Consider the following 21,265-nt stretch of genomic DNA (forward strand, 5'->3'; position numbering starts at 1 on the left):
ATTATTTAAAATTAAAACGGATTTTGATTGGGCTTATTTTGTTGTTTGAGCTTTCAAAATTCAAATTTTGAACGTATTTTTGTCGTGCTCAAAATAAACATCGTCATCGATGGTCGATAATCATCGTGTTCTTTACCTAGCGACTCTGCGTGATATCGATAGTAGCTTAAGAGTAGTGTGACCAGCCCTAACAAAGCTATGTGACCAGTCAGTCTTCGCTCATAACGCTATAACGCAGCAGCTCGTACGTGGAATTGAATAAAAATAAACAAAAACATTAAAAAGGTTTAAATAATGAGCGGCGAGAAGGCCGAAAAGGCCAAAATCAGTGCCCAGATCAAGCATGTGCCCAAGGATGCCCAGGTGATCATGTCCATACTCAAGGAGCTCAACATTCAGGAGTACGAACCGCGCGTCGTCAACCAGATGCTGGAGTTCACTTTCCGTAAGAGGCCCGCCCCTTCATCTACATTCTGGTGTTCAGTTAAGTCTATAATACAATTCCTACAGGCTATGTGACCTGCATCCTAGACGACGCTAAGGTGTACGCCAATCATGCGCGGAAAAAGACCATCGACCTGGACGACGTGCGTCTTGCCACCGAAATGACGCTGGACAAGAGCTTCACTGGCCCGCTGTCACGTCACGTTCTGGCCAAGGTGGCCGAACTACGAAACAACATGCCCCTGCCGCCCATCAAGCCGCACTGCGGCCTGCGTCTACCCCCCGACCGCTACTGCCTCACCGGCGTCAACTATAAGTTGCGCGCCAGCAATCAGCCCAAGAAGATGACCAAATCGGCGCTGGAGGGGCGACCGATCAAGACCGTCGTCAAGCCAGTGTCCAGTGCCAATGGGCCGAAGCGTGCTCACTCGGTGGTGTCCAAGCAGCAGGTTGTAACTATACCCAAGCCCGTGATTAAGTTTACCACCACAACGACAACCAAGCCGGTGGCTAGCAGTAGCAGTGCCAGTGGAGGCGGAGCTGCTGGCGGAGGAGGATCTGTTGGGGATGTGAAGAGCGAACCAAGCGGCGGCACTAGTGGCGGAGATCTCAAAATGGAGGTGGACAGCGATGCCGCGGCTGTGGGCAGTATTGCCAGCACATCGGGCGCCGGCGGTGGAACAGCAAGTGTCAGCGGTTCGAGCACCTCCGGCATGGCCGTGAAGCGGGAACGCGAGGAGGACGAGTTTGAGTTTACAGCAAACTAAGGAGCGTGAGAGCAGTAGATATTAAGACAAACACCCTCAGAAATCGCTTTATAGTTAAGATTAACTGAAAATTGTTTCTAAAAGTAAGCCAGGGAAGATGTAAAGACCACAATTCACTGTAAATTGGTAGAAGAAACACGTCGAAGGCTATTTTTGGGTCGCATTTCGAATGACTTCAAACCCCCAGCGATATCTTGAACCCTCTTCACATATTTTCACATTCAACCAAAATCAAAAGTTAAGAAATAGAAGTTTGAAATCGAAAAGTAAAGTCTGTTTACCGAGAAATTCGAATTTACAAGAAGAATAACCACCCAAGGGAGATCAAAATGTTTATGATGTAAATGTAAATAACGCGAGAAATGTAACCGAAAAAGAAAAGAATGAAAAACACTCACCAAAACAGCAAGTAAAGATTCATTTTAAATATATATGTATTTTCAGCCAGTAGGCATGCTGCGTATTCTTTTGGAGAGAGTGAGAATCATTTTAATGCCAGGATTATCGAGCAGCCGAGATCCATGATCTGCAGATACTCGGAGCCGCCGTCCTGCAGGCGATAGCAGCATTCCTGCAAGGAAAAATAGAAACCATATTAACATGTTATCGTTTCCTTCTTCTTTTGAATAACTTACACCCAATTTATCCAAAATCTTGGCCTTTTGCGGATCGTTGAGACCTGGATGATGGACAATGAACTCGACAAACTGCTCCATCATTTGGCCCACACTGTAGGCGGAATAGCCAATCTCGCGAACAAACTGCTCCAGGCGTTCATAGTTGCCTGAGCGGCACACCTCCAGATAGTCATCTAGGTAATAGTCCGGTATAACGCCCGACATCTCGAACAGATCTGCTGTATTGATGGTGTGCTCGGAGCCCTTCAGGCGGTAGCATGACTGCAGCGTGGTTATGGCGCGACGCAGATCACCAGCGGAGATCTTAACAATGGACTTGTACGCATCCTCATCGATCTTGACACCCTCTGTGTCGCAGATGTGCCGCAAGCGGGTGATTATCTTCTCCTCGCCCAGCGCCTTGAAGCGGAATTTGGAGCACCGCGATGTGATGGGCACAATGATGCGCGAGACGTAGTTGCAAATCAAACAGAAGCGAGTGCTGCGGCTCTCCTTTTCCATGGTGCGACGCAGCGCCGACTGGGCAGCATGTGTCATCGAATCTGCCTCGTCGAGGACAATGATTTTGAACGGCGGGCAAGGCCTTCCATCCGGACGCACACTGCTGGCTGAAAGCTGTGAGAAGTTCTTGATCTTGGTGCGCACCACATTGATGCCACGCTCATCGGACGCGTTCAGCTCAAGGATGCGGTCTTTGTACATATCGCCGAAGATCTGTCGGGCTGCTGCCAGAATGGTGCTCGTCTTGCCGGTACCCGGTGGCCCGTAGAGCAGCATGTTCGGCAAATCGCCGCCCTCGACGCACTTGCGCAGCACGGCAACCACCTCGGACTGCTCCACCACATCGTCCACATTGCGGGGCCGACTATTAAGTGGAAGTTATTACTAGAATAATGTGCTTTTTGTGCTAGCAACAATGAATAACTTACTATTTCTCCACCCAAGGTGCCGGCGGCTTGCGGCGTTCAACGGCTGCCCCCTGACCCTTTTCTCCATTACCAGCACTTGATTTTCCAGTTTTCAAAAATGCTTGCATGTTTGAGGAATGCTTCGAATTTAACAGAAATAATAAATAAATAAAGAAAACTTGGCCGCGTCCTGACTGCGCGCCTTTTGGTAGTAAAAAAGCGCGAAACGCCTATCGAATACAGGGTTGCCAGACGCCTCTTATGAATAGGTCCAGTGTATTTATTTATTTATTAAATAAACATTAAATTGCATATTAATTCTATAAAATTTAACATTCTACCTTACACACATAGGAAACAAGACAGTTTGTTAAATATTCTATATAATACTTGGACTTTTAAGATTGATTTTTATTCATTTATTAAATAAAAATTAAATTGCATAAAAAATCTATAAAAATTTAACATTCTACTTTGCACACATAAGAAATAAGACAGTTTGTGACATATTCTATATAATAGTTCGACTTTTAAAATTAAAGTTTTAAAATACTGTTTTCGATATATGGTTTAATATGCTTGTGTATGTCAAGTACATTTTACGCAGTTTTCTTGTTGGTGCATATATATATTTAATAATATTATTATTATTTATTTAAATAATTCCATTCATTTTATGTTACTTTTAAGTAAAGGAATTGATTTCTTAAAGTACAGAGCAGCTTTAAATATTATATCTACATTAATTTAAAAAATTTTATATTATTATTTGCTTACGAAGTGTTTAGTAAAAATATTTATATATATTATATTATATATATTAAATTAATATTGATGGAAATTTTGATCAAGTTAAAAAATTCAGCGGTGTTAATCTGTTATTAAATAATTTAAATTGAACTATATTGCTTAAATTTTAATATAAAAATCAAAAAATTAGATGTTTCCAAAACAAATCTAACAACTAAACGCAAATTCAGAGTATTTAAAAAAAAGAATTAATTAATAACCAAATCTTTTTCTGTCAGTGTGAAACCGATAGGCGCCGATAGCTCGGATTTCCATCGCCTGGCAACACTGTGCCCCGCCGCTGTTGTGTTTTTGTTTTTGTGGTTGCCTCTTTTATTTTTGTTTTATTGCAAAGCTGATAACTGCAGGTTTTATAAAGGATATAAATAGAGCGGCGTCGCTGGCAGGGTGGACAAACATGATTAGCCGCCAAGCGCGTGCCTCCCAGTGTTTTATAAGAGCGCTCAATGCGATTTTGATTTGATTTCTGGCTCGTTCGACGTTCCTCCTGTTGTTGTTGCCTTGAGCACAAACAACACATCCAACAGAAGCGTTTGCCAAAACCTCCGCTGTCGTCGCCGCCGCAGTAGTCGTCGTTGTTGTTATGTAAAGGCACGGAAGCGAAACGTTGGACACAAAGGCCAGAGCCAACGATCCTCTCCATCTCCATATAGATTTATCCCATCCGGAAGCGCCACAGTTCATTCTCCTCGCGGACAGAGAGAGTGCCATAGAGAGAAGAGCGGGAGCAAACATCACGCGATTGTGTGAAAGTTTTCTTTCTTCAGCTGCGAGCCCCCAAAGTTTGTTTTCCGCCTGTGTTTACCTTTCCCATTGACTGGAACTCTAATATTCTCTCTTTCCACCTTTCAGAGTTACGCGATGGCTGCCGCTGCAACAGGTTCACCGCCTGAGGAATCAGCGACTCCAGCAGCTCCTGGCGCCTCGCCTGCGCCTGCATCCGCCAGTGGACGCCATCAGCTGCGCCCTGTGAAGTATGACTATGCGGATTCCTTTGCCTGCACCTACATTGTGTCCGTGGTGGCCGCCTCCATAGCGGAACTGGCCACATATCCGCTGGATTTGACCAAGACGCGTCTCCAGATTCAGGGCGAGGCAGCTGCGGTATCTGCACTGGCCACAAGTAGAACCAATGCCAAGGCCAATGTGAGTATAAGAAGCCCAGCCCGTGCCCCAGCCTTTTGCTTGTTTTCTGTCATTGTGGTTATTGTTGTTGTTGTTGTTGTTTCCGGCTTTTGGTTACTCCACACCCCACCCTCACGGCAATCCCTAATCCATCCATTTGTTGATCTCACCTACATAAGCCAAGCATGGAACACAGCCCCTCTGATTTATCTCATCGGCGATAAGGTTCCGTTTTGAGTTTTTTTTTTTTTTTGTATTTATTTACGTTGAGAAGGAATGAAGAGATAAGGCTTGTCGGAGTGGGCACGGCACGGCCATGGTGATGGTGATATGGCGCTGTGCTTGGAACTGATGTTTGCCTCTTAGCTTCTGCTTGATTTGTCCATTCATTTACCCATCCCTCCACCGCATCCGTAGTCCTGTATGTTTTTTTATGTTATTTGTTGCCCAGATTACTTATTGCCCCTCAATATCCTCAATCCAACGTATGTGTGTGTGTGCCTGTTCCATGTGAACCTTGCGTGTAAAATACAGATAATACAATGATCCAAAACCAAAGCAAAATGACCGATGATATCCAACGATTCATTACCATTTACCAGATGCAATACCGCGGCATGGTGGCCACCGCCTTCGGGATTGCGCGCGAGGAGGGCGCCCTGAAGCTGTGGCAGGGCGTGACGCCGGCGCTCTACCGACACGTCGTGTATAGGTGGGCATCCCCTCTTTCTCTCTATCAAATCCTCCTCATCTTTCCAGCATCAGCACCAACACTTGCCAGCCATCTCTGCCAGTCGCCAGCAGCAGCAGCAGCAGCTCCAGTTTCTTCAGTTTGAATCAACAGTCTGTTCTAATCAAAGTTTTCCTTGTCCATTCGCAGCGGCGTGAGGATCTGCAGCTACGATTTGATGCGGAAGGAGTTCACGGAGAATGGTACTCAGGCCCTGCCCGTGTGGAAGTCGGCGCTGTGTGGCGTCACTGCCGGTGCTGTGGCCCAATGGCTGGCCTCGCCCGCTGACCTCGTCAAGGTCCAAATCCAAATGGAGGGACGCCGGCGATTAATGGGCGAGCCACCTCGTGTGAATTCGGCGGGTCATGCCTTCCGGGAGATTGTACAGCGAGGTGGCGTCAAAGGACTGTGGAAGGGCAGCATACCGAATGTGCAGCGAGCGGCGCTGGTGAATCTGGGAGATCTCACGACCTATGACACCATCAAGCACCTGATTATGCACCGCCTGCAAATGCCTGACTGTCATACCGTCCATGTGCTGGCCTCCGTGTGTGCGGGCTTCGTAGCTGCCATTATGGGCACGCCGGCGGATGTGGTGAAGACACGTATCATGAACCAGCCCACCGACGAGAAGGGAAGGTGAGTGAACACAGCTCCCAGAATTATTTAGAAAACCAATGTTTATCATTATATTCCCTTTAGGGGCTTGCTATACCGTGGCTCCGTGGATTGCCTGCGCCAGACGGTGTCCAAGGAGGGCTTCGCGGCGCTGTACAAGGGCTTTCTGCCTTGTTGGATACGGATGGCACCGTGGTCGCTAACCTTTTGGCTGTCCTTCGAGCAGATTCGGAAAATGATCGGTGCCTCCAGTTACTAAGAAAGGAGGAGACCCCAATCTACTATGCTTAGGTGACTGAATTCCCCCTGACTCTCCAGATTCCACCTCTGACCTTAACACCCTTATTTTCGTGCCAGAAAAAACAAACCCTAAAGTAGCATCTACTCTGTTCAGTTTTAGTCTGTTATTCCCTCTCTTCTCAAATCATTCGGGTTTCTTTATATTATATATATATTTTGTTATTGTTGTTGCCTTAAGAAAATCAAAAAACAAATAAGTATATAAAAAACAATCAAAGTTTACAATAAAGAGCGAGAGAAACTTGTTATATTTCGATGAAATTGAAATCTAATTGAGATTTTAGCCTCCTTATTTCAAAAGCGAAAACGAAAGAGAGAACCGATGCTAACCAAAGTGATCATTTCTATATAAAACAGCCCTACTGCTCCTCTGCCTACTAAAATAATAATAATAAATGATAAGGTTTAATTTCTATTTAAAATATTTGTTTTTCTAGCGAAAGATAAAGAGAGAGAGAGAGAGAGAAGAGACACGGAACAAGAATATTTTATTAATCCTCTTCTGGTTTTAGTTTTGTTTTTGGTATGTATATATTTCTAGACCAGCTCCAGTGCATTTTAAAGTAAATAATAGAAGTAAAAATTGGTAATAATAATACCTAGGAGACATACATACACACAGAGGCACACATACATATATATATATAATATATATAGACATATATTATATTCAAAAATTGCATTTACGTTTCGATTTTAAAGACTGTGGGAACAATGGAAAAGCAACTAATATTATCAACTCTTCTGGAGGGGATAGAGCGCGGGAATGAATGGCTGGCGACCGTGCTCGAGTGCGCTGAGTGCCTCCAAATTGGTCTCTCCCATCATTTTTGGATCCAAAGTGTTTGTATTGCGTGTGGTTGTGTGTGTGTTTGGTGTGTGCTTGACTAGACGCCGAGGAAAGTTAATCCGAATGCCAGGACCCCTATTCCAATCCCAGCATCCAGTTGATGCCTTGTACTATAAAGAAGATGAGCGGCTGCCAGGCCACCAGCCAGCGAATCCAGTCCAGCAGGCGTCCATACAATACATGTGGCTTCTCCCAGCTGTAATTGGGAGATATTAAATGATACTAGCTGTCATAAACTATTATTATTCAGCTTACGGATTGCGGAACATTTTTTGGAGATCAACCTTCTCCTTGCAGTAGGGACACGTCTGTTTCTTGCCTACAATGCACCAGCCGCGTATGCAGAACTCGTGGAATACATGGTTGCAGGACAGCTTGTATGTGTTTTCGATGACGCCCTCTTCCTTCTCAGAGACCAGCAACTGATTGCCGCATACGGCGCAGACATTTTGATCCAAATGCCGTGTGGGAATGCCCTGAGGTGTGTAGTACTACATAGGAACCAGAATTTCACATTAGCAGGAGCATTAGCTGAAGCTGGAGACGATATAAACTCACGCCAATGGCCGCTGCCATTTTATCCGAACAAATCTCGGATATATCGCGACCCAGGACACCGATGTACAGGCCATAGAAGCAGAACATCAGGCCCACGTCCATCCACGTATTCGGCGGCTGCGAGAACAGATAGTTCATCCCAAGAAAGGCGGCCATGATCACCAGATAGCCCACAAGGCCCAGGCCGTAGCTAAGCTTGTAGATGAAATAGAACCACTTGTAGACTAGCCTGTAATAAAACACGGATAAGATTTATCGATGGCCTGCGTGCCTTATCACCGTCGCCACCGACGTATGTATGTGACTCACCTGGGCGTAGTGCCTTGGATTGGCTTGCTGATGGCCCGGCGCATCACCAGAGCCGTTATGCATGTGAACACCAGCCAGATGATAATGAAGCGCAGCCAGCCAAAGCTGCACGAGATTATCAGTGGGATGAGCCACATGGCCAGCAGGGTGACAAAGGCGTAGGAGCTATAGTGGCGCTTCTTCCACTCCACAAGGATGATCTGGGCGATGAGCAAGGTGACGAAGAGGATGATCACCATTTCCGAGTGCATGGCGTCGTGTCCTCGATGCTTTTCCACCATCATCTGGTGCTCGGCACTGCTCGACAAGTAGGTGGAGGTAAAGGAGGATGAGTTAGCAATTAGGGCTTCTCTAAGCTTAACTTTACACTCACCGCATGCGCTCCTCCGGCGACATCTCGTCCAGGGACTATGGCCAGGACAAGGGAGTATCCATGAACGGGAATTGAACCAATAGTAAGTCCAGGGAAACCAACTGAATGCTAGTGAAAAACTCACCTTATTCAAGTCCACGGGCGCGTGCAGGTCCATGTGCTGCTGGTGCATTTTGTTGCCGTTGTATCCACCGTATCCTGCCGCCGCCAATCCGCCGGACAATCCCACACGTCGTCTGCGTCGTTGCGTTATCTTGCCAACGTTGCTTACTTTTGGTTTTAGCCTCGAATTTCTTATTTCCTGGTCCAATTGCTTGAAAACAAATAATTACATTTTGTATTTGTGTGCGTGTCCAGCTGCCGTCGCAGCAGTGTTGCCAGACTGTTCTAGTGGCCAAAAAAAAGCTAAGAAGTCTGAGCTTTTAAGTTATAAATATCTTTGACATTTAACAAAAACCGTGATTGGAAATGTTGAGAAAATTAAAATGTTGTACCACTGAAGGATAAAGAAATAATACGTTTTATTTAAAAAAAACAACTGAAACAAAACATATGTGACGAGAAAAAAGCTGACGTGGCTGCAACACTAAAAGTATCAAAACAGCTGATGAATTATCGATAACAGATAATCTTAAGAATGAGCTCTTCATGTGTTTACCAACACTGGTAGCGGCTTTGCATTTGTTTATATTTTTTTGTTTCGGGTCCGATTTTGATTTTTAAAAAGTGCAAGTTGCGATGCAAGTGGAGCACTGGGGCGCCGTGCCCGCGGAGGACGATGGCGGCCAACTGACTGCGGACAAATATGTGCCTACGGCTGCCAAGAAGCCCAAGCTAGACGAGATACGGCAGCGCGGGGAGTTTCAGCCGGAGGACAACCAGTAAGCCAAGTGCAAAGTATTAGAAAATGGTTACCCCTAACTAATCGTGGTCCTCCCCATAGTCACCTAGTGGAGCTAAAGAGTTCGCTGGTCACCCAGACCATCGAGGTGATGAAACAAACCGAGGTGCTGCAGTCCCTAATCGAAACTTATTCGAACAAAAATGTAAGTCATTGAAAGTCAGAGAGTACAGAAATAAGTGGACTTTTATCCGCAGGGCTCTTCAAACTACCTGCTTAATCCCTGCCTCATGATACCAGAGGTGGACTTCCCGCCTGAAAACGCTGCCGATCTAGTGGGCGGCCAGAAGTTCCAGAAGCCCATCTGGTTTACGCCCACAGTCGATACGTCCTACTCCCGCGGTGATCCACAGTCGTATCCGGAGATCTCGAACAATGTGTGCCGCCAGGCGTTGCGCAAAGTGATGTGCGGCATGCTACGCCTAGCCGGCTTCACCGACTGCTCCGAGTCGGCGGTGCAACTGCTAACGGACGCCACCGAAGAGTTTCTGCGGAGCTTTATCGGCGAGTATCGTGGCTACTATGATGCGGAGCCCCGACTACAGAAATCAACGGTGCTACGACTGGTGCCCCTAGAACGTGCTTATACGAGTGTGACGGGCACATCGCTGACCCAAGTTCATAACTATTACAAGCACAAGGTGATGGCTAGGAATCGAGTGGAAATAGGAGAGTTCAACAGTGTGCTGCAGGAGTACGACAAGCTGATGAAGGAGAGCCAGAGCAGCATGCTGCACAAGCAGCATCATCACGAGTTCAATGGCAGCGACTTCCTTAACATACTGGATAACAGTGCAACCGGCAGCAGCCAGAGCATGGGCGGACACAACAACATGGTGGGCGATATGTTGCAGGATCTGGGCGGCAGCACCGGCTCCAGTGGCACCGTCAGCTCACAGCAGATGCTGTACGGCCTGCTGGATAGCCAGATATCGTCTACCTCAACGATGACGACGGTCACCAGCGGCAATGGCAGCGCGAATGGCAATGGTAATGGCAACGGGAATGGAAATGCAAGTGCTAGTGGCAGTGGAGGGCATGGGGCCACCACATTCCATGCCACCTTTGAGTCGTAATCGAAGTTCAAAGGAGCCTTAGCTTTCAGCATTTGAATCCCTTAGCAGGGAACTGCCAATAATAATGCTGCGTGAAATACTCTTTAATTATACATAAAATATAACGAGTAGGAGTCGGGCGCCGTCTTACTTAAGATCTTGTTAGGGAAGAAGCCAAGTCAGTTTACAAAATCAATTCGAACCTCAGGAAAGAGAGCCTCTCACAACACAAAAAAAGATATTCAAGCCGTAGGAATATACTTGAGAATTAAATAACTTTCTTATCACAACTTTCAGGCTTTATTCTTCTTTCTCCTGGCAATTTTGGACTCATTCCAATTGTTCTGGCGCCGGCGCTTTGTGAATTCGTTGGTGGGCTCGATGGCCAACAGCTTGCCTCCCTTGGCATCACCGCTAGATCTGTACTGGAAGAGCTTATCCGGCCGTTGTTTCTTCTCTGCCCAGGCGAGCACGTCCTTGCCCTCCAATACGGACTCTCCACTGACTGCCACTGCTTGGAGAAGGGCCGTCGTGGTCTCTGGCCTGGATGGTTCGTTGTCTTCGTCTATGACTCTTCTTTTGATGATGGGCTTTTTGCTGGGACCGGCTGGACCTTCCACCACCAAGTCGGCAATCAGATAGCAATCGGCGTTGGACACCAGTCTTACTCCGCTCTCCTCGTGCTCATTTGTCTTCTCCTGGTGCTTTGGCTTCTCGTTGTTGTGGCAGAACTCGATTTGACTTTGGATTATCCCACTCAGGCGACTCCAAATGTGGGTTTGCATTTCCTTGGTGATCTGCAGATCGCTGGCCGGGGCATCCTGCTCCTCCAGGTAGCGTTCGCTCTTGGCAGGCGGCGCCTGTGCCGCTTCCTTGATGGACTCCTTCCCGTCTCCCTCTTTTGTGTCGCTTTGGAACATTGCATTGGTCAGCAGCGTGGTGTCCGCTGCCTCCAGGAACTGCCGCACCTGTGCATCATCCTCTGAATCGGAATCGGAGTCGCTGGCGGTCCGTTTTGTTTTGGATTTCTCGGTCATCTTGTGCTGCGTTCGATTAGCATTGTTTGTTTACATTTGAAGGCACGTGTGTGTAGGTTTGCATTTCGTCGTTGTTCAACACTTCAACAGTGTATGCGCTTAATTAACGGGAAAACGACCATCTGATAGTGTTGAACAATACTAAATAGAATCAGTAGATTCCAAGCTTTCGATCAGAAAACTAATTCTCTAGTCCAAAAAGAAATCCAGCTCCAGTGCCAGCTTAAAAAAGGTACAACTTTATTGGAATTGAGTCTGTGGAACATCGCACATCTAATCCTTCTACGCCATGGAGCTGCACAGGCCGCAATTGCTCACCGGACACATCTTCATCTCGACATCCTCGCCGACGCGCACCACCGCCGCCATGCCGTTTTCCGAGTGCGGCGAGATGTGGCAATGGAACATCCAGTAGCCAGGACTGTTTGTGTAAAATCGAAAGATCGTATAGCCGAAGGCGGGCACTTGGACGGAGTCCTTGAGCGGAGCACCACGGCCACGCCGTGGCAGCGGTGTCTTCCGGTCAATTTCCTCGATCTGCCCGATCTTCTGCTCGCCCAGGACACCCATTCCCACCACCCGAAAGGTGTAGCCGTGCAGATGTATGGGATGCGGCGTGTTTGACAGGCTGGAGACTACAAACTCAACCTGTTGGTTGGCCGGCACCTGGATCACGTTCGAACAGCGACAGTGACGCTGCCGGCAGTTGAAGCCCAAGTCCGCCTGCTGCGAGCGGTTGCAGAAGAACTGACCGACGCCCAGGTTGCGGGTCTGCAGTAGCGACATTTTCGGCATGCTGAAGCTGATGTCGTCCATCTGGAAACGGAAGCCCTCACCCTGCCGCACCTTAAATGCGTTCATGCTCGTGTAGAAGGTGGCCGTCGGCTGGATTTCTGGTTCTGGTCGCTGAGCATTGAGTGTCGCCAACGAGATTGTCTTCCCAGGAGCACTGCTGTCAACTGCATCGCCCAGCTCATTGAGCGTGATGCCAGGCGCATCGTACGCATAGCTCAAGGTGTGCGTGTCCAAAGCTCGGGTGTCCGCATCACGATAGTGCAGTACCGCCTCCTGGTGCAGTTGGTTCTTCGCACAGAAGCTGTAGCCCTTGACGCGGATCCAGTAGTTGGCCACCTCCTGATTGGCGTGCAGCACAAAGTCGAATCTCTCCGCACCGTGAAGCATGATCCGCTGGACTTCTACAGGCTCGATGTCGTTGCCATCGCTGGCAATCACCACCAGATTGTGGTTGTCAATGCTCAGGCTGATCGGACAGTTGGAAACACCATTGTAGATAACCCGGAATCGGTATCGCCCGCCCCTGACCACCGGAAAGTGAGCATAGAGCGTGGGTTTGACAACCTTGATGCCCTTCTTGAGGTTCCTTCCCTTGCCATTGATCAGGATATTCTCGGCCACGCTCTCAACGAAGTTATGCACCCAGTCCTGGATCATGATCACGTGCTCAGTGAGATCAAAGTCGTACAGATGAGCATGTGGATTAAGCTTCGGCGGCATACGCACCACCAGTGGACCGGCCAAGCCGAAGGCTCTCTGGTGCTCGGTGTGGCTGTGCCACCAGTTGGTGCCCCCGTGGTCCACCTCGAAGCGGTAGCGGAAGGCCTGTCCCGCCTCAATGGGATACTGTGTTACATGGGGCACTCCGTCCATGAAAGGTGTCAAGCGTTGATGCATGCCGTGCCAGTGGACGGTTGTCGTCTCGTGCATGCTGTTTATCACATCCGCCACAATCGTATCGCCGTAACACACCTCGATGTTCATTCCGGGCAGCTGGCCATTGACCACCATCACTTCGCTCTCCAAGCCATCGGCATACTTGCAGTCATCGTTCTTTCCCAGTTCCTCTGCCACTTTGATGCCATCTATGAACTCTTTTCCACCGAGGTTGAAGCGGTATTTGGACTGGAAAAGACAGGTAAGTATTATTCCTTTTGGGAACGATATGCCCAGAACTTTATATAAACTATTTCCTACGTTACAGCACACACGAGGAAGAAACGTACACAGACATGCATAAATCACAAGGCAACTGATAGGGATGTGCCCAAACACTCACCTGGAGGTATCGCTTGCAAGTCTCTGACATTGTGTCGTCGTAATGGACAACCATGTAGTAGTAGCAGGTCATCGGCTGCTGATCGGCGCAGTCACGCTTGCAGGGATGTCGCATATCCTTTTCGGCAGCACGCCACTGTGAGGACTCTGCCCCGCCTGACGACAGCTGTGGATACATCTGCATCACCCGCTCATATTTGCTCACGATCCGCTTACCACTAGCATCTGTAAATTGTTCGAAATTGGTTATTCCTTTCAGTACCCTTCAGGTATTCAAGTTAAATTTGATATTTTATGACACATTTTTATTGAAATTTATTATTTTCTTATAGATATTCCTTGGAAGCACCTTGAATGCCATGTATCTGCACACTAATTAGGCAGAATGTGAAGACCAGTGTCTGCACCAAATTGAATTTCATGCTCGCATCCACTCTATCTTTTGGAGGAGAAATTTATTTAGAAAAAAAAATAGGAAACAGGAACTAGCGTCGCCTCTGTGGCTCTGTGGCTGAGGGCCAACTTTGACTGTTAATGGGCTTCCGGCATCGGTTACCTTTTTGTAAGCGTCTTCGCTCCGGGTAAGTCACATAGGTATAGTCAGAATCGTCATAGTTGTAGTACTTAGAATCGGAGTTGGAGTCGGGACGGGCTGCCTTGTCGGCATGTTGAACACCGCGTAGCAGTTAATTGAAGATTGTGGCAGCGACAAGCCGCCGGAGATGACGATTACCAACGCAGTGATACACAAATAATTTCCCATGTTACAGAGCCCGTCACCCCCTACTGTATTTTAAGTTACCCATTGGCCTAATTTTTGCATTTGCCAAAAAATACTACAGCCTTGAAAACTTTAATCTCATAAATCTCTACAATAAATTCAAACGAAAACGTTTTTTTTTTGGCAAGCTTTGTAAATTCAAATTGTGAAGTGTTGAAAAACGCTTGCAGTTGGTCAGCAGAAGTGCAGTGCTGCCAACTGCCCGTTGTTGTTTTAACTGTTATTTTAAAACGGGTCCCCAGGTTCAAGAGCTTTTGCCTTTCGTTTTATTCTAGAAATATGCAAAATCAACTTGTTTTTGGCACGCAAAACAGAACGACAAGTGGCATCGACATCTGCTGCTATCCCTCCGTATCAGTACGCTGCTCCTAACACTTGCCCCCCTCGAATTGCGGCGCATATTTATCTGGCTTCTGATAGGCGAGGGAGCAAAACAAGCAGCAAGAGTTGTCAACGTAGATTACACATTTTAATTTCTGTGACGCTAATCAGAGCCAAGAGTATGCAAGTTCACAGTATTCTTGGGAGCAGAGCAGTCCACCACCGTTCCTCCTGCCCCTCTTCAGCAACTTTTATATATATTCCTTATTTTGAATTTCGTTTTCATTTGCTTTTATCGCAAGGCAATACTGGCCCAGCCGTAATTGTGTGCGTGCATTTGTTTATGGGGGGGCCGGCAGTGTGTGGGCTGCAGACGCAGGGAGTGTGATCGCGCCTTGATTATGCAAAAAACAAACAACAAGTGGCCCGGGAGCGCTGTCGAAGAGTGCAGCAAAACATATAGCGGTAAACGTACGCACACACATACGTAAAACAAGTTTCAACGCCGCTGCGCCGCTCAAAAATACTTAGCGCTGGCTGGCCCCGGCTGCCATGGAGTTCATTAGCCAGTTTATACGCCAGGCGAGCAGACGCGCCATCGGAATCAGACCGATCCTCCAGAGAAATTACACAAATCCAGTAAGTTTTCCTTTTCTTTCTGGTTTGTGGCAGCCTCAAGCGCCGTTTGTGTGAGTGTGTGTGGGCGTAGGTGGCAACACTGTCCGCAACACCGATAACAACAACCGTTGTTGTTGTTGCTGTCTGGCTGGTGTGAAATTTCACAACTTAACTGAAAGAAGTTTCTGTTAATTCCCTGATCGCCAGACTAGCCACAGCACCATGGACACCACAGTTCACTCGGCAGGAATAGCGGAGATCCACCATGTACCCATGAGTGTGATCAAGCGGCCAATACCTTCCGTCCTGGATGAGCAGAAAGTGGCATCGCTAATGGAGACCATAAAGGTGAGTGTGGGTGCGGGCAAGGGTTAATCGGTGTCGATTAGAAGTTAGTTAGCAGATTTTGTAGTCTTTTATTAAATAGTGGTATTAGTCAGCACTAATTTAAATTTAAATTTGCAAAAAGCTAAATACAGGATTTATGATATCGATTGCCATTTCCGATGACTTGCCTTTCCATTTAAATGGGCTCTCTATCTCCCTCTCTTTCTCCTTGAACACAGCACGAAGAAAGTGAGGCGGCGGAGGTGCCACCCATCGATCTGCTTTGGATAACAGGCAGCGAGGGCGGCAACTACTACTTCAGCTTCGGTGGCTGCCACCGGTTCGAGGCCTACAAGCGGCTCCAGCGGGAGACCATCAAGGCCAAGCTGGTGCGCTCCACACTGGGGGATCTCTACCACTACATGGGCTCCAGTGCGCCCAAGTACCTGGTATAAGCCTAATCTATGTTGTTTGTGCAATGTTTTCTTTGTTTTCGTTATTTTTTTACCTTTATTTCAAGCTTATCGCTGGACTCTAAATATAAATGCCTTAAATATAAACATAAGATATAGTACTGGCCTCTAAGATTAAATACAAGTGCCTTAAAAACATAGCTTATGTATAGAGATTTATAAATTTATACAATTTTAGTGCCTACTTAGGGCTACGTTTTTAATCAACTTGTACTTTGCCATTTAAAATTCTGAAGAATAATTTACAAATTCCCTAAAAATATTCGATATTCCTATCTAGCTGGAGGAGGAGATGGAGTCTTTCACTCACCAGAGAAAGGGTGATCTCTCCCTGAGTATTCGCAGTCCATATTTATGCCAGTCGTGCTGCGATATCCACAGCTCCCGGGCGCTCTCCAGCACGGACATAATGGCTGCTCCCTTCCACGCCACCATGCCGGCGTCCATGCCCTTGATGAAGACATTCACCTCAATGCCGCTGGGCAGCATCTGTTGGCTAATCCGATGCTCCAGCCAGGCCGGCAGCCCTGGCAACTTGGCGCTGCTGCCTACGAGCAGTATGGAGTTAAACATCTTACGTTTGGTTTCGTAGTTGGGTAGCCTGTTGATTGCTTGGATTATGGCCTGATCCAGGGGCAACACCTGACCCAGACTGTTGTGGAAGCAGTCCTGGTTCTCGTTGTTGGGTTGCACTGCCGAGGACTGTTGCTGTTGAGGCTGCTGTTGCGGTTGGGAGTTGCAGTTGCTTTCGTCTTGGTCTACAACGATCAGCTCCTCATCATCGGCGGTCACAGGCAGTTGGGGTGGACGCGGCACCGAGGGGTTCGGACCCGGAGCTCCCGGCAAGGTAGAGTCGCCAGCCCGGACACCGTTCTTTCTGCCCGTTTCCTTCAGGTACTCGGCATCGAAGCAGTCTTCGCAATCGTACTGTTCCTGGGGTGCCTGTTGCGTGCACACTGCTCTGGTGCGGCCTGTGATGTTCAGCAGTTCAGTGTGGAAGAGGGCCAGAGGTGCCATGATGGCCTCGTCGCCCACTTGGAGCGTGTATCTCAGCCATTGGCCGTTCTGCTTACGCAGATTGAAGTGCTTCTCCTGAGCGCCACAAACACTGGCATTCAAATGGCAGAACTTCTCCTTCAGCTCGTCTAGAAGATGGGCATCCACATAGCTGTCCTGGACATTGCACTCGCGATAGGGGAAGCCGCACTTGCGCAGCAGCATAAGCAGCACCTGGTCGAGGTCCCCGCCGCCGTAATTAAGCCTCACTCTCGCGTCCATCTGCGAAATTCCATCCTCTATGCAGGCAATAGAGGTCTTCTGAGCACCAATATCCACCACACAGCCGTAACCGATGCCAGCGCCATAGGTGGAGGCCACACTGTCCTGGACAAGGAAGCAGCACCGGAAGCCCAGGCGCTGCAACAGCAGGGTCATAAACTCTCGCAGATGCCGACGTACATAGACATCGTTGACCACAAGAACGGCACAGTGAGTACCCAGGTCGCGCAGTGGTATCTTTAGGCGCACCTCTAAGGCGTAGCCCCAGATGCGTTCCATATGCTGTAGATTAGCCTGTAAATAGGAAGGTGGTGATTTAAGGTGATAAGTTGGAGGAACTGGACACACACACCTGCAGAGATCCACCCTTATCCTTGTGTATATTCAGCTCACCCCTCTGCATGGGGAAGTGGATGTCGTAGTCACGCGCTTCGAAGGCGCTTAACCGCAAGATTTGGTCATCGAACAAGGCTAGAGCCTCGCGGTCCACCCACGGCTGCTCCTCCGGGTGCGGAGGCTGCACTTTCTCGGCCATGCTGCTTCGATTGAAGTGGGCCAGCTGCTGAGGCGGCGTGGCCACGCGCAGGCGGTTCTTCTCATCCACAACGCAGTGCTGTAGGATGCGCGACACGGCCAGGCGTTGCTCCTCAAACTCAACCTGCAGCCGGGCGGGATTGATGTTGTCCAGCGGCGGTAGCAGGGGATCGTGGTACGGCCAGTCGCCTTCCTGCTGCCACCGCCGGTAAGCCACTGCATGGAGCAGTGTCAGCGGATTGAGGTCAGCCGCCCGGCCTATGCGCAAGTGCTGTGACCCCGGATGGATCACGATGATCTTGGGCGCCTCCAGGGGCTGCACCTGGCGCTGTTGTGTTGCTGTTCCCGCCGCAGCCGGTTGCCGGCCGCTGCTGGTGCTACTGGCGCGAGAGCGTCTAAACGAGTGAGGCGGCACATGAGGGTTAGGTTCGATCGAGCACCGGCTGAGACACCACTTACTGCATGGTTCGGTCCGGGTCCTGGTCCGTGGAGGAACAATAAAAGATTTTATTTAAACCTTTGGTTCTATTTAACCCAATCGATACAAGCTTATCGATGGCGCAAATTGAATTGGTACGGAGTCATCGATGTATCGATTACTTAATTGTGTTTATTTAATAATTCTTATTGGAACTATATATATATAAAAAAACGAGAAGGTCATAAACAAATTTCTTTGATCTTTTGATATACACAAGAGAAAATAACCTCAAAATAATGAATATACATCTCATCGATGTTCTTGATGATTTCGAAAGCATCGATTCATCGATTGCGTCGTCGTCGTTTCTTCCAGCTCTACAACTGAGTTTTCCAGCAACTGACAGAGCATGCAACGTGATTAATTAGTTTGCGAGCCTAGAAAGACGACCGGAAAGAAAAGCAAGCGCTAAGGAGAGCAATTAGGAGCTAGGAACACACACCGCAGCAGTCGCCAGCGGAGACACCCACAGCCAGAGAGCTAGCGAGGAGACAGAGCAGCCATGCCACGCGGAAAGTTCGTCAACCACAAGGGTCGCTCTCGTCACTTCACGTCGCCCGAGGAGCTGCAGCAGGAATCCGAGGAGGAGAGCGACCAGTCGGGCAGCGGTAGCGGCAGTGACAGTGATGCTGAGGACGCCAAGGCGGACAAGGCCAGCGGCTCGGCAGCGAAGCCAAAGCCATCGGCCGCCCGGAAACCCGCTGCTTCCAGTCGCCAAGCGGCGCAGCGACAAAAGCAGCGGGCAGCCGGCGGTGCCGGTGGCTCCTCAGAGTCCGAATCGGAGGAGGAATCCGAGGATGACTCTGAGGCTGAGGCGCGGGATGCCAAGAAGGGCGTGGCCTCGCTGATTGAGATCGAGAATCCCAACCGGGTGACCAAGAAGGCAACACAAAAGCTTTCGGCCATCAAGCTGGACGATGGGCCAGCCGGTGGCGCTGCCAAGCCAGAGCTGTCGCGCCGAGAACGTGAACAGATTGAGAAGCAGAAGGCCCGCCAGCGATACGAGAAGCTTCATGCTGCAGGCAAAACGACCGAGGCAAAGGCGGATCTTGCCCGGTTAGCCCTTATCCGGCAACAGCGTGAGGAGGCGGCCGCCAAGCGGGAAGCTGAGAAGAAGGCCGCCGAGGCTGGCGCTAAGAAACCAGGAGCCAAGTAGACACAGCCGGCAAAGAATGCGAATGCTCATGCTCTCCAATCAACCCCAATCCCGAACCCACAACCCAATCCCAATCCCAATCCTTATCCCTCATCCAACCGAACCTAACCGAACAGACCAGATGAAGCAATGGCAACCACTGGGGCTAATGGCAATTAGATAAGTAAATTAACCAAGTACAGCACGATGCTATCCGCTATCCGTGCTGATTCAAAATTTCATCAAGTTTTCTATGCCTGTCTTTTTTGTAATTGCGAATTATACAAAACAAAAATAAACCACGATGTATACACGATGGCTGCAGCGACTGATAACCTGTCCAGGGGCGGTACCGGGGATTGAGGCGTAATTTAAATGTATATATCAAGAAAGCAAAGCCTTTGAGCACTTAAAATGCTGCTTTGGCAATCCGGTTTAGGGGTAAATAATGCCGGAAATTGATATTTAAACCGATTATGATATAACTATACTAAAAAATTATCCAAATACAAAGCAGGATTCCCGAATTAATCCAGGGAGCCATTTGTTCAATTGCAAATCTGCACAAAATGTAATTCGTTAGCTAACTACAATACTAAACTAGGAATATAGTATTTAAAAAAACCATTATAATATATAATAGTCACTACACAACGCCCCACACCTCCTCGAAGGCGGAGCAGAGTTTGGAGCATGCTATGGCCGCCGACAGCGGGTAATTGCTGATCGAGAACAGCTCCTCCGTGTAGTCTGTCTTGAGCACGCCGTGGGCAAAGGCACCGATGACCATGACTACGGGCACATCGTAACTGGCGCTGCCCTCCTCGCCGTGCGGGACCAGTTCCCGGCAGTTGGATACAAGCTTGCCGGAGAAGCTCATGGCGTACTTCTTGCAGCCAACAGGCAGGTGATCCGTAATGGGATTCTTGATCACACTCATCAGTCGGCGGGATGAATCGTTGGCACGGATCTGGAACTTGTGCAGCAGCTGGACCATCAGACCAGCAAAACGCTTAAAGGTACGCGGTATGCGCGTCTGTGGATTGATCTCGATCAGTACGTTGTGCTCCGTGCGGATGAACACCTGCAGCAGGCCGGCGCGGTTCAGCGGAGAGTCGAACAGCATTAGGAGACACTGGTGTGTGATGTCTGGACGGCAGGTGCCTGGATCACGCTGGTTCTTGCGCATGATGCCCGCATGGTCGTCGCAGTTCAGCAACTCAAATTGGTTGTGCACCTGGAAGGGATTAGAATGGTGTTAGGGATTCCCTGGACAGTAGCTAAGAGTCTCTCCCACCTTCACAGTCTCCAGCTGAGCGCCCTCCAAGACGATGATCAGACGCTTCTCGCTGGCGTTCAAGTGCAGCACCTTGAACTGCTTCTTGTCCAGATCGAATTCCGGGTCGTCCGCCTTGCGGCCCACGAATTTGCGTTTCCGGTTAATTGCTTTTCCTTGGCCTCCCATGCTGGCTCTCTTAGATTGAATATAGCGTTTTAATTCTTGTTCTAAATAACGAAAACCAAAAACAAAACGAGCACGCGGCGCTGATTTAGTGGTGGAAGTGCAGCTGCAAAAATATCGAAACTATCGATCTGTATTTTAGTATTTTCGTGTGCCAGACCGTGCATTTGAAGGGTGTGTGTCTTGGATTTGTTTACTTTTGCAAAACTGTTCCCACATTTCATACCAAGCCACTGTTGGTATTTAATGGCATAGCATTTATGTAGGTGCATTGCTAAAGGTTTTATTAATAGTAGTAAATAATAATAATTGGTAATAAAGTGATTTAATTAAACAAGAATTCTTTTATTTTAATTAAA

At 48.4% G+C, this 21,265-nt stretch overlaps 11 protein-coding genes across 12 annotated transcripts; 5 read left to right on the forward strand and 6 right to left on the reverse strand.

Annotated features, from left to right (window-relative positions):
• Positions 1 to 174: 174 nt before the first annotated feature.
• On the forward strand, positions 175 to 1,661 carry Taf9 (TBP-associated factor 9). The gene is made up of 2 exons (XM_020949327.2): positions 175 to 445; positions 511 to 1,661. The coding sequence occupies exons 1-2, from the start codon at positions 295 to 297 to the stop codon at positions 1,209 to 1,211; spliced, it is 852 nt and encodes a 283-aa protein (XP_020804986.2). The 5' UTR covers positions 175 to 294; the 3' UTR covers positions 1,212 to 1,661.
• Positions 1,628 to 3,209, reverse strand: LOC110181542 (uncharacterized). The gene is made up of 3 exons (XM_020949324.2): positions 2,779 to 3,209; positions 1,847 to 2,714; positions 1,628 to 1,782 (listed from the first exon to the last, which is right to left on the reverse strand). Exons 1-3 carry the CDS (start codon positions 2,883 to 2,885, stop codon positions 1,696 to 1,698), a joined length of 1,062 nt encoding a protein of 353 aa, XP_020804983.2. The 5' UTR covers positions 2,886 to 3,209; the 3' UTR covers positions 1,628 to 1,695.
• A 235-nt stretch (positions 3,210 to 3,444) lies between these two features.
• Positions 3,445 to 6,612, forward strand: Ucp4A (Uncoupling protein 4A). Of its 2 annotated transcripts, XM_020949302.2 has the most exons (5): positions 3,445 to 4,349; positions 4,420 to 4,713; positions 5,295 to 5,404; positions 5,573 to 6,061; positions 6,125 to 6,612. In XM_020949302.2, exons 2-5 carry the CDS (start codon positions 4,429 to 4,431, stop codon positions 6,297 to 6,299), a joined length of 1,059 nt encoding a protein of 352 aa, XP_020804961.1. In that variant the 5' UTR covers positions 3,445 to 4,349; positions 4,420 to 4,428; the 3' UTR covers positions 6,300 to 6,612. The 2 variants fall into 2 exon arrangements, 1 of the variants encoding a protein (XP_020804961.1); XR_015272357.1 differs by lacking the exon at positions 5,295 to 5,404 and having other exon boundaries at positions 3,820 to 4,349.
• Positions 6,613 to 6,846: 234 nt separating this feature from the next.
• LOC110181583 (E3 ubiquitin ligase Rnf121) lies at positions 6,847 to 9,039 on the reverse strand. The gene is made up of 6 exons (XM_020949375.2): positions 8,555 to 9,039; positions 8,431 to 8,465; positions 8,058 to 8,354; positions 7,749 to 7,977; positions 7,446 to 7,681; positions 6,847 to 7,386 (listed from the first exon to the last, which is right to left on the reverse strand). The coding sequence occupies exons 1-6, from the start codon at positions 8,600 to 8,602 to the stop codon at positions 7,266 to 7,268; spliced, it is 966 nt and encodes a 321-aa protein (XP_020805034.1). The 5' UTR covers positions 8,603 to 9,039; the 3' UTR covers positions 6,847 to 7,265.
• Positions 9,040 to 9,046: 7 nt separating this feature from the next.
• Positions 9,047 to 10,676, forward strand: Spt7 (SAGA chromatin modifying complex subunit Spt7). Its single transcript, XM_020949374.2, has 3 exons — positions 9,047 to 9,311; positions 9,374 to 9,476; positions 9,529 to 10,676. The coding sequence occupies exons 1-3, from the start codon at positions 9,169 to 9,171 to the stop codon at positions 10,405 to 10,407; spliced, it is 1,125 nt and encodes a 374-aa protein (XP_020805033.2). The 5' UTR covers positions 9,047 to 9,168; the 3' UTR covers positions 10,408 to 10,676.
• LOC110181584 (uncharacterized) lies at positions 10,664 to 11,564 on the reverse strand. Its single transcript, XM_020949377.2, has one exon. It carries the CDS (start codon positions 11,421 to 11,423, stop codon positions 10,680 to 10,682), a length of 744 nt encoding a protein of 247 aa, XP_020805036.1. The 5' UTR covers positions 11,424 to 11,564; the 3' UTR covers positions 10,664 to 10,679.
• Positions 11,565 to 11,634: 70 nt separating this feature from the next.
• Mco4 (Multicopper oxidase 4) lies at positions 11,635 to 13,986 on the reverse strand. Its single transcript, XM_020949273.2, has 3 exons — positions 13,846 to 13,986; positions 13,498 to 13,721; positions 11,635 to 13,343 (listed from the first exon to the last, which is right to left on the reverse strand). Exons 1-3 carry the CDS (start codon positions 13,916 to 13,918, stop codon positions 11,706 to 11,708), a joined length of 1,935 nt encoding a protein of 644 aa, XP_020804932.1. The 5' UTR covers positions 13,919 to 13,986; the 3' UTR covers positions 11,635 to 11,705.
• Srx (sulfiredoxin) lies at positions 13,949 to 16,156 on the forward strand. Its single transcript, XM_020949275.2, has 4 exons — positions 13,949 to 14,077; positions 14,553 to 15,237; positions 15,424 to 15,564; positions 15,783 to 16,156. The coding sequence occupies exons 2-4, from the start codon at positions 15,151 to 15,153 to the stop codon at positions 15,996 to 15,998; spliced, it is 444 nt and encodes a 147-aa protein (XP_020804934.2). The 5' UTR covers positions 13,949 to 14,077; positions 14,553 to 15,150; the 3' UTR covers positions 15,999 to 16,156.
• On the reverse strand, positions 16,025 to 18,394 carry Arp8 (Actin-related protein 8). Its single transcript, XM_020949274.2, has 3 exons — positions 18,288 to 18,394; positions 17,647 to 18,223; positions 16,025 to 17,588 (listed from the first exon to the last, which is right to left on the reverse strand). The coding sequence occupies exons 1-3, from the start codon at positions 18,290 to 18,292 to the stop codon at positions 16,323 to 16,325; spliced, it is 1,848 nt and encodes a 615-aa protein (XP_020804933.1). The 5' UTR covers positions 18,293 to 18,394; the 3' UTR covers positions 16,025 to 16,322.
• Positions 18,395 to 18,432: 38 nt separating this feature from the next.
• LOC110181536 (uncharacterized) lies at positions 18,433 to 19,760 on the forward strand. Its single transcript, XM_020949317.2, has one exon. The coding sequence runs from the start codon at positions 18,812 to 18,814 to the stop codon at positions 19,463 to 19,465; it is 654 nt and encodes a 217-aa protein (XP_020804976.1). The 5' UTR covers positions 18,433 to 18,811; the 3' UTR covers positions 19,466 to 19,760.
• A 227-nt stretch (positions 19,761 to 19,987) lies between these two features.
• Positions 19,988 to 21,036, reverse strand: LOC110181576 (ribosomal RNA small subunit methyltransferase NEP1). The gene is made up of 2 exons (XM_020949368.2): positions 20,742 to 21,036; positions 19,988 to 20,681 (listed from the first exon to the last, which is right to left on the reverse strand). The coding sequence occupies exons 1-2, from the start codon at positions 20,907 to 20,909 to the stop codon at positions 20,091 to 20,093; spliced, it is 759 nt and encodes a 252-aa protein (XP_020805027.1). The 5' UTR covers positions 20,910 to 21,036; the 3' UTR covers positions 19,988 to 20,090.
• Between the last annotated feature and the right edge of the window lie 229 nt (positions 21,037 to 21,265).

This window comes from Drosophila serrata, unplaced genomic scaffold (assembly GCF_035046125.1).
Source record: "Drosophila serrata isolate PLE 108 unplaced genomic scaffold, ASM3504612v1 contig_276, whole genome shotgun sequence".
In the NCBI taxonomy this organism is placed as follows: Eukaryota; Metazoa; Arthropoda; class Insecta; order Diptera; family Drosophilidae; genus Drosophila; species Drosophila serrata.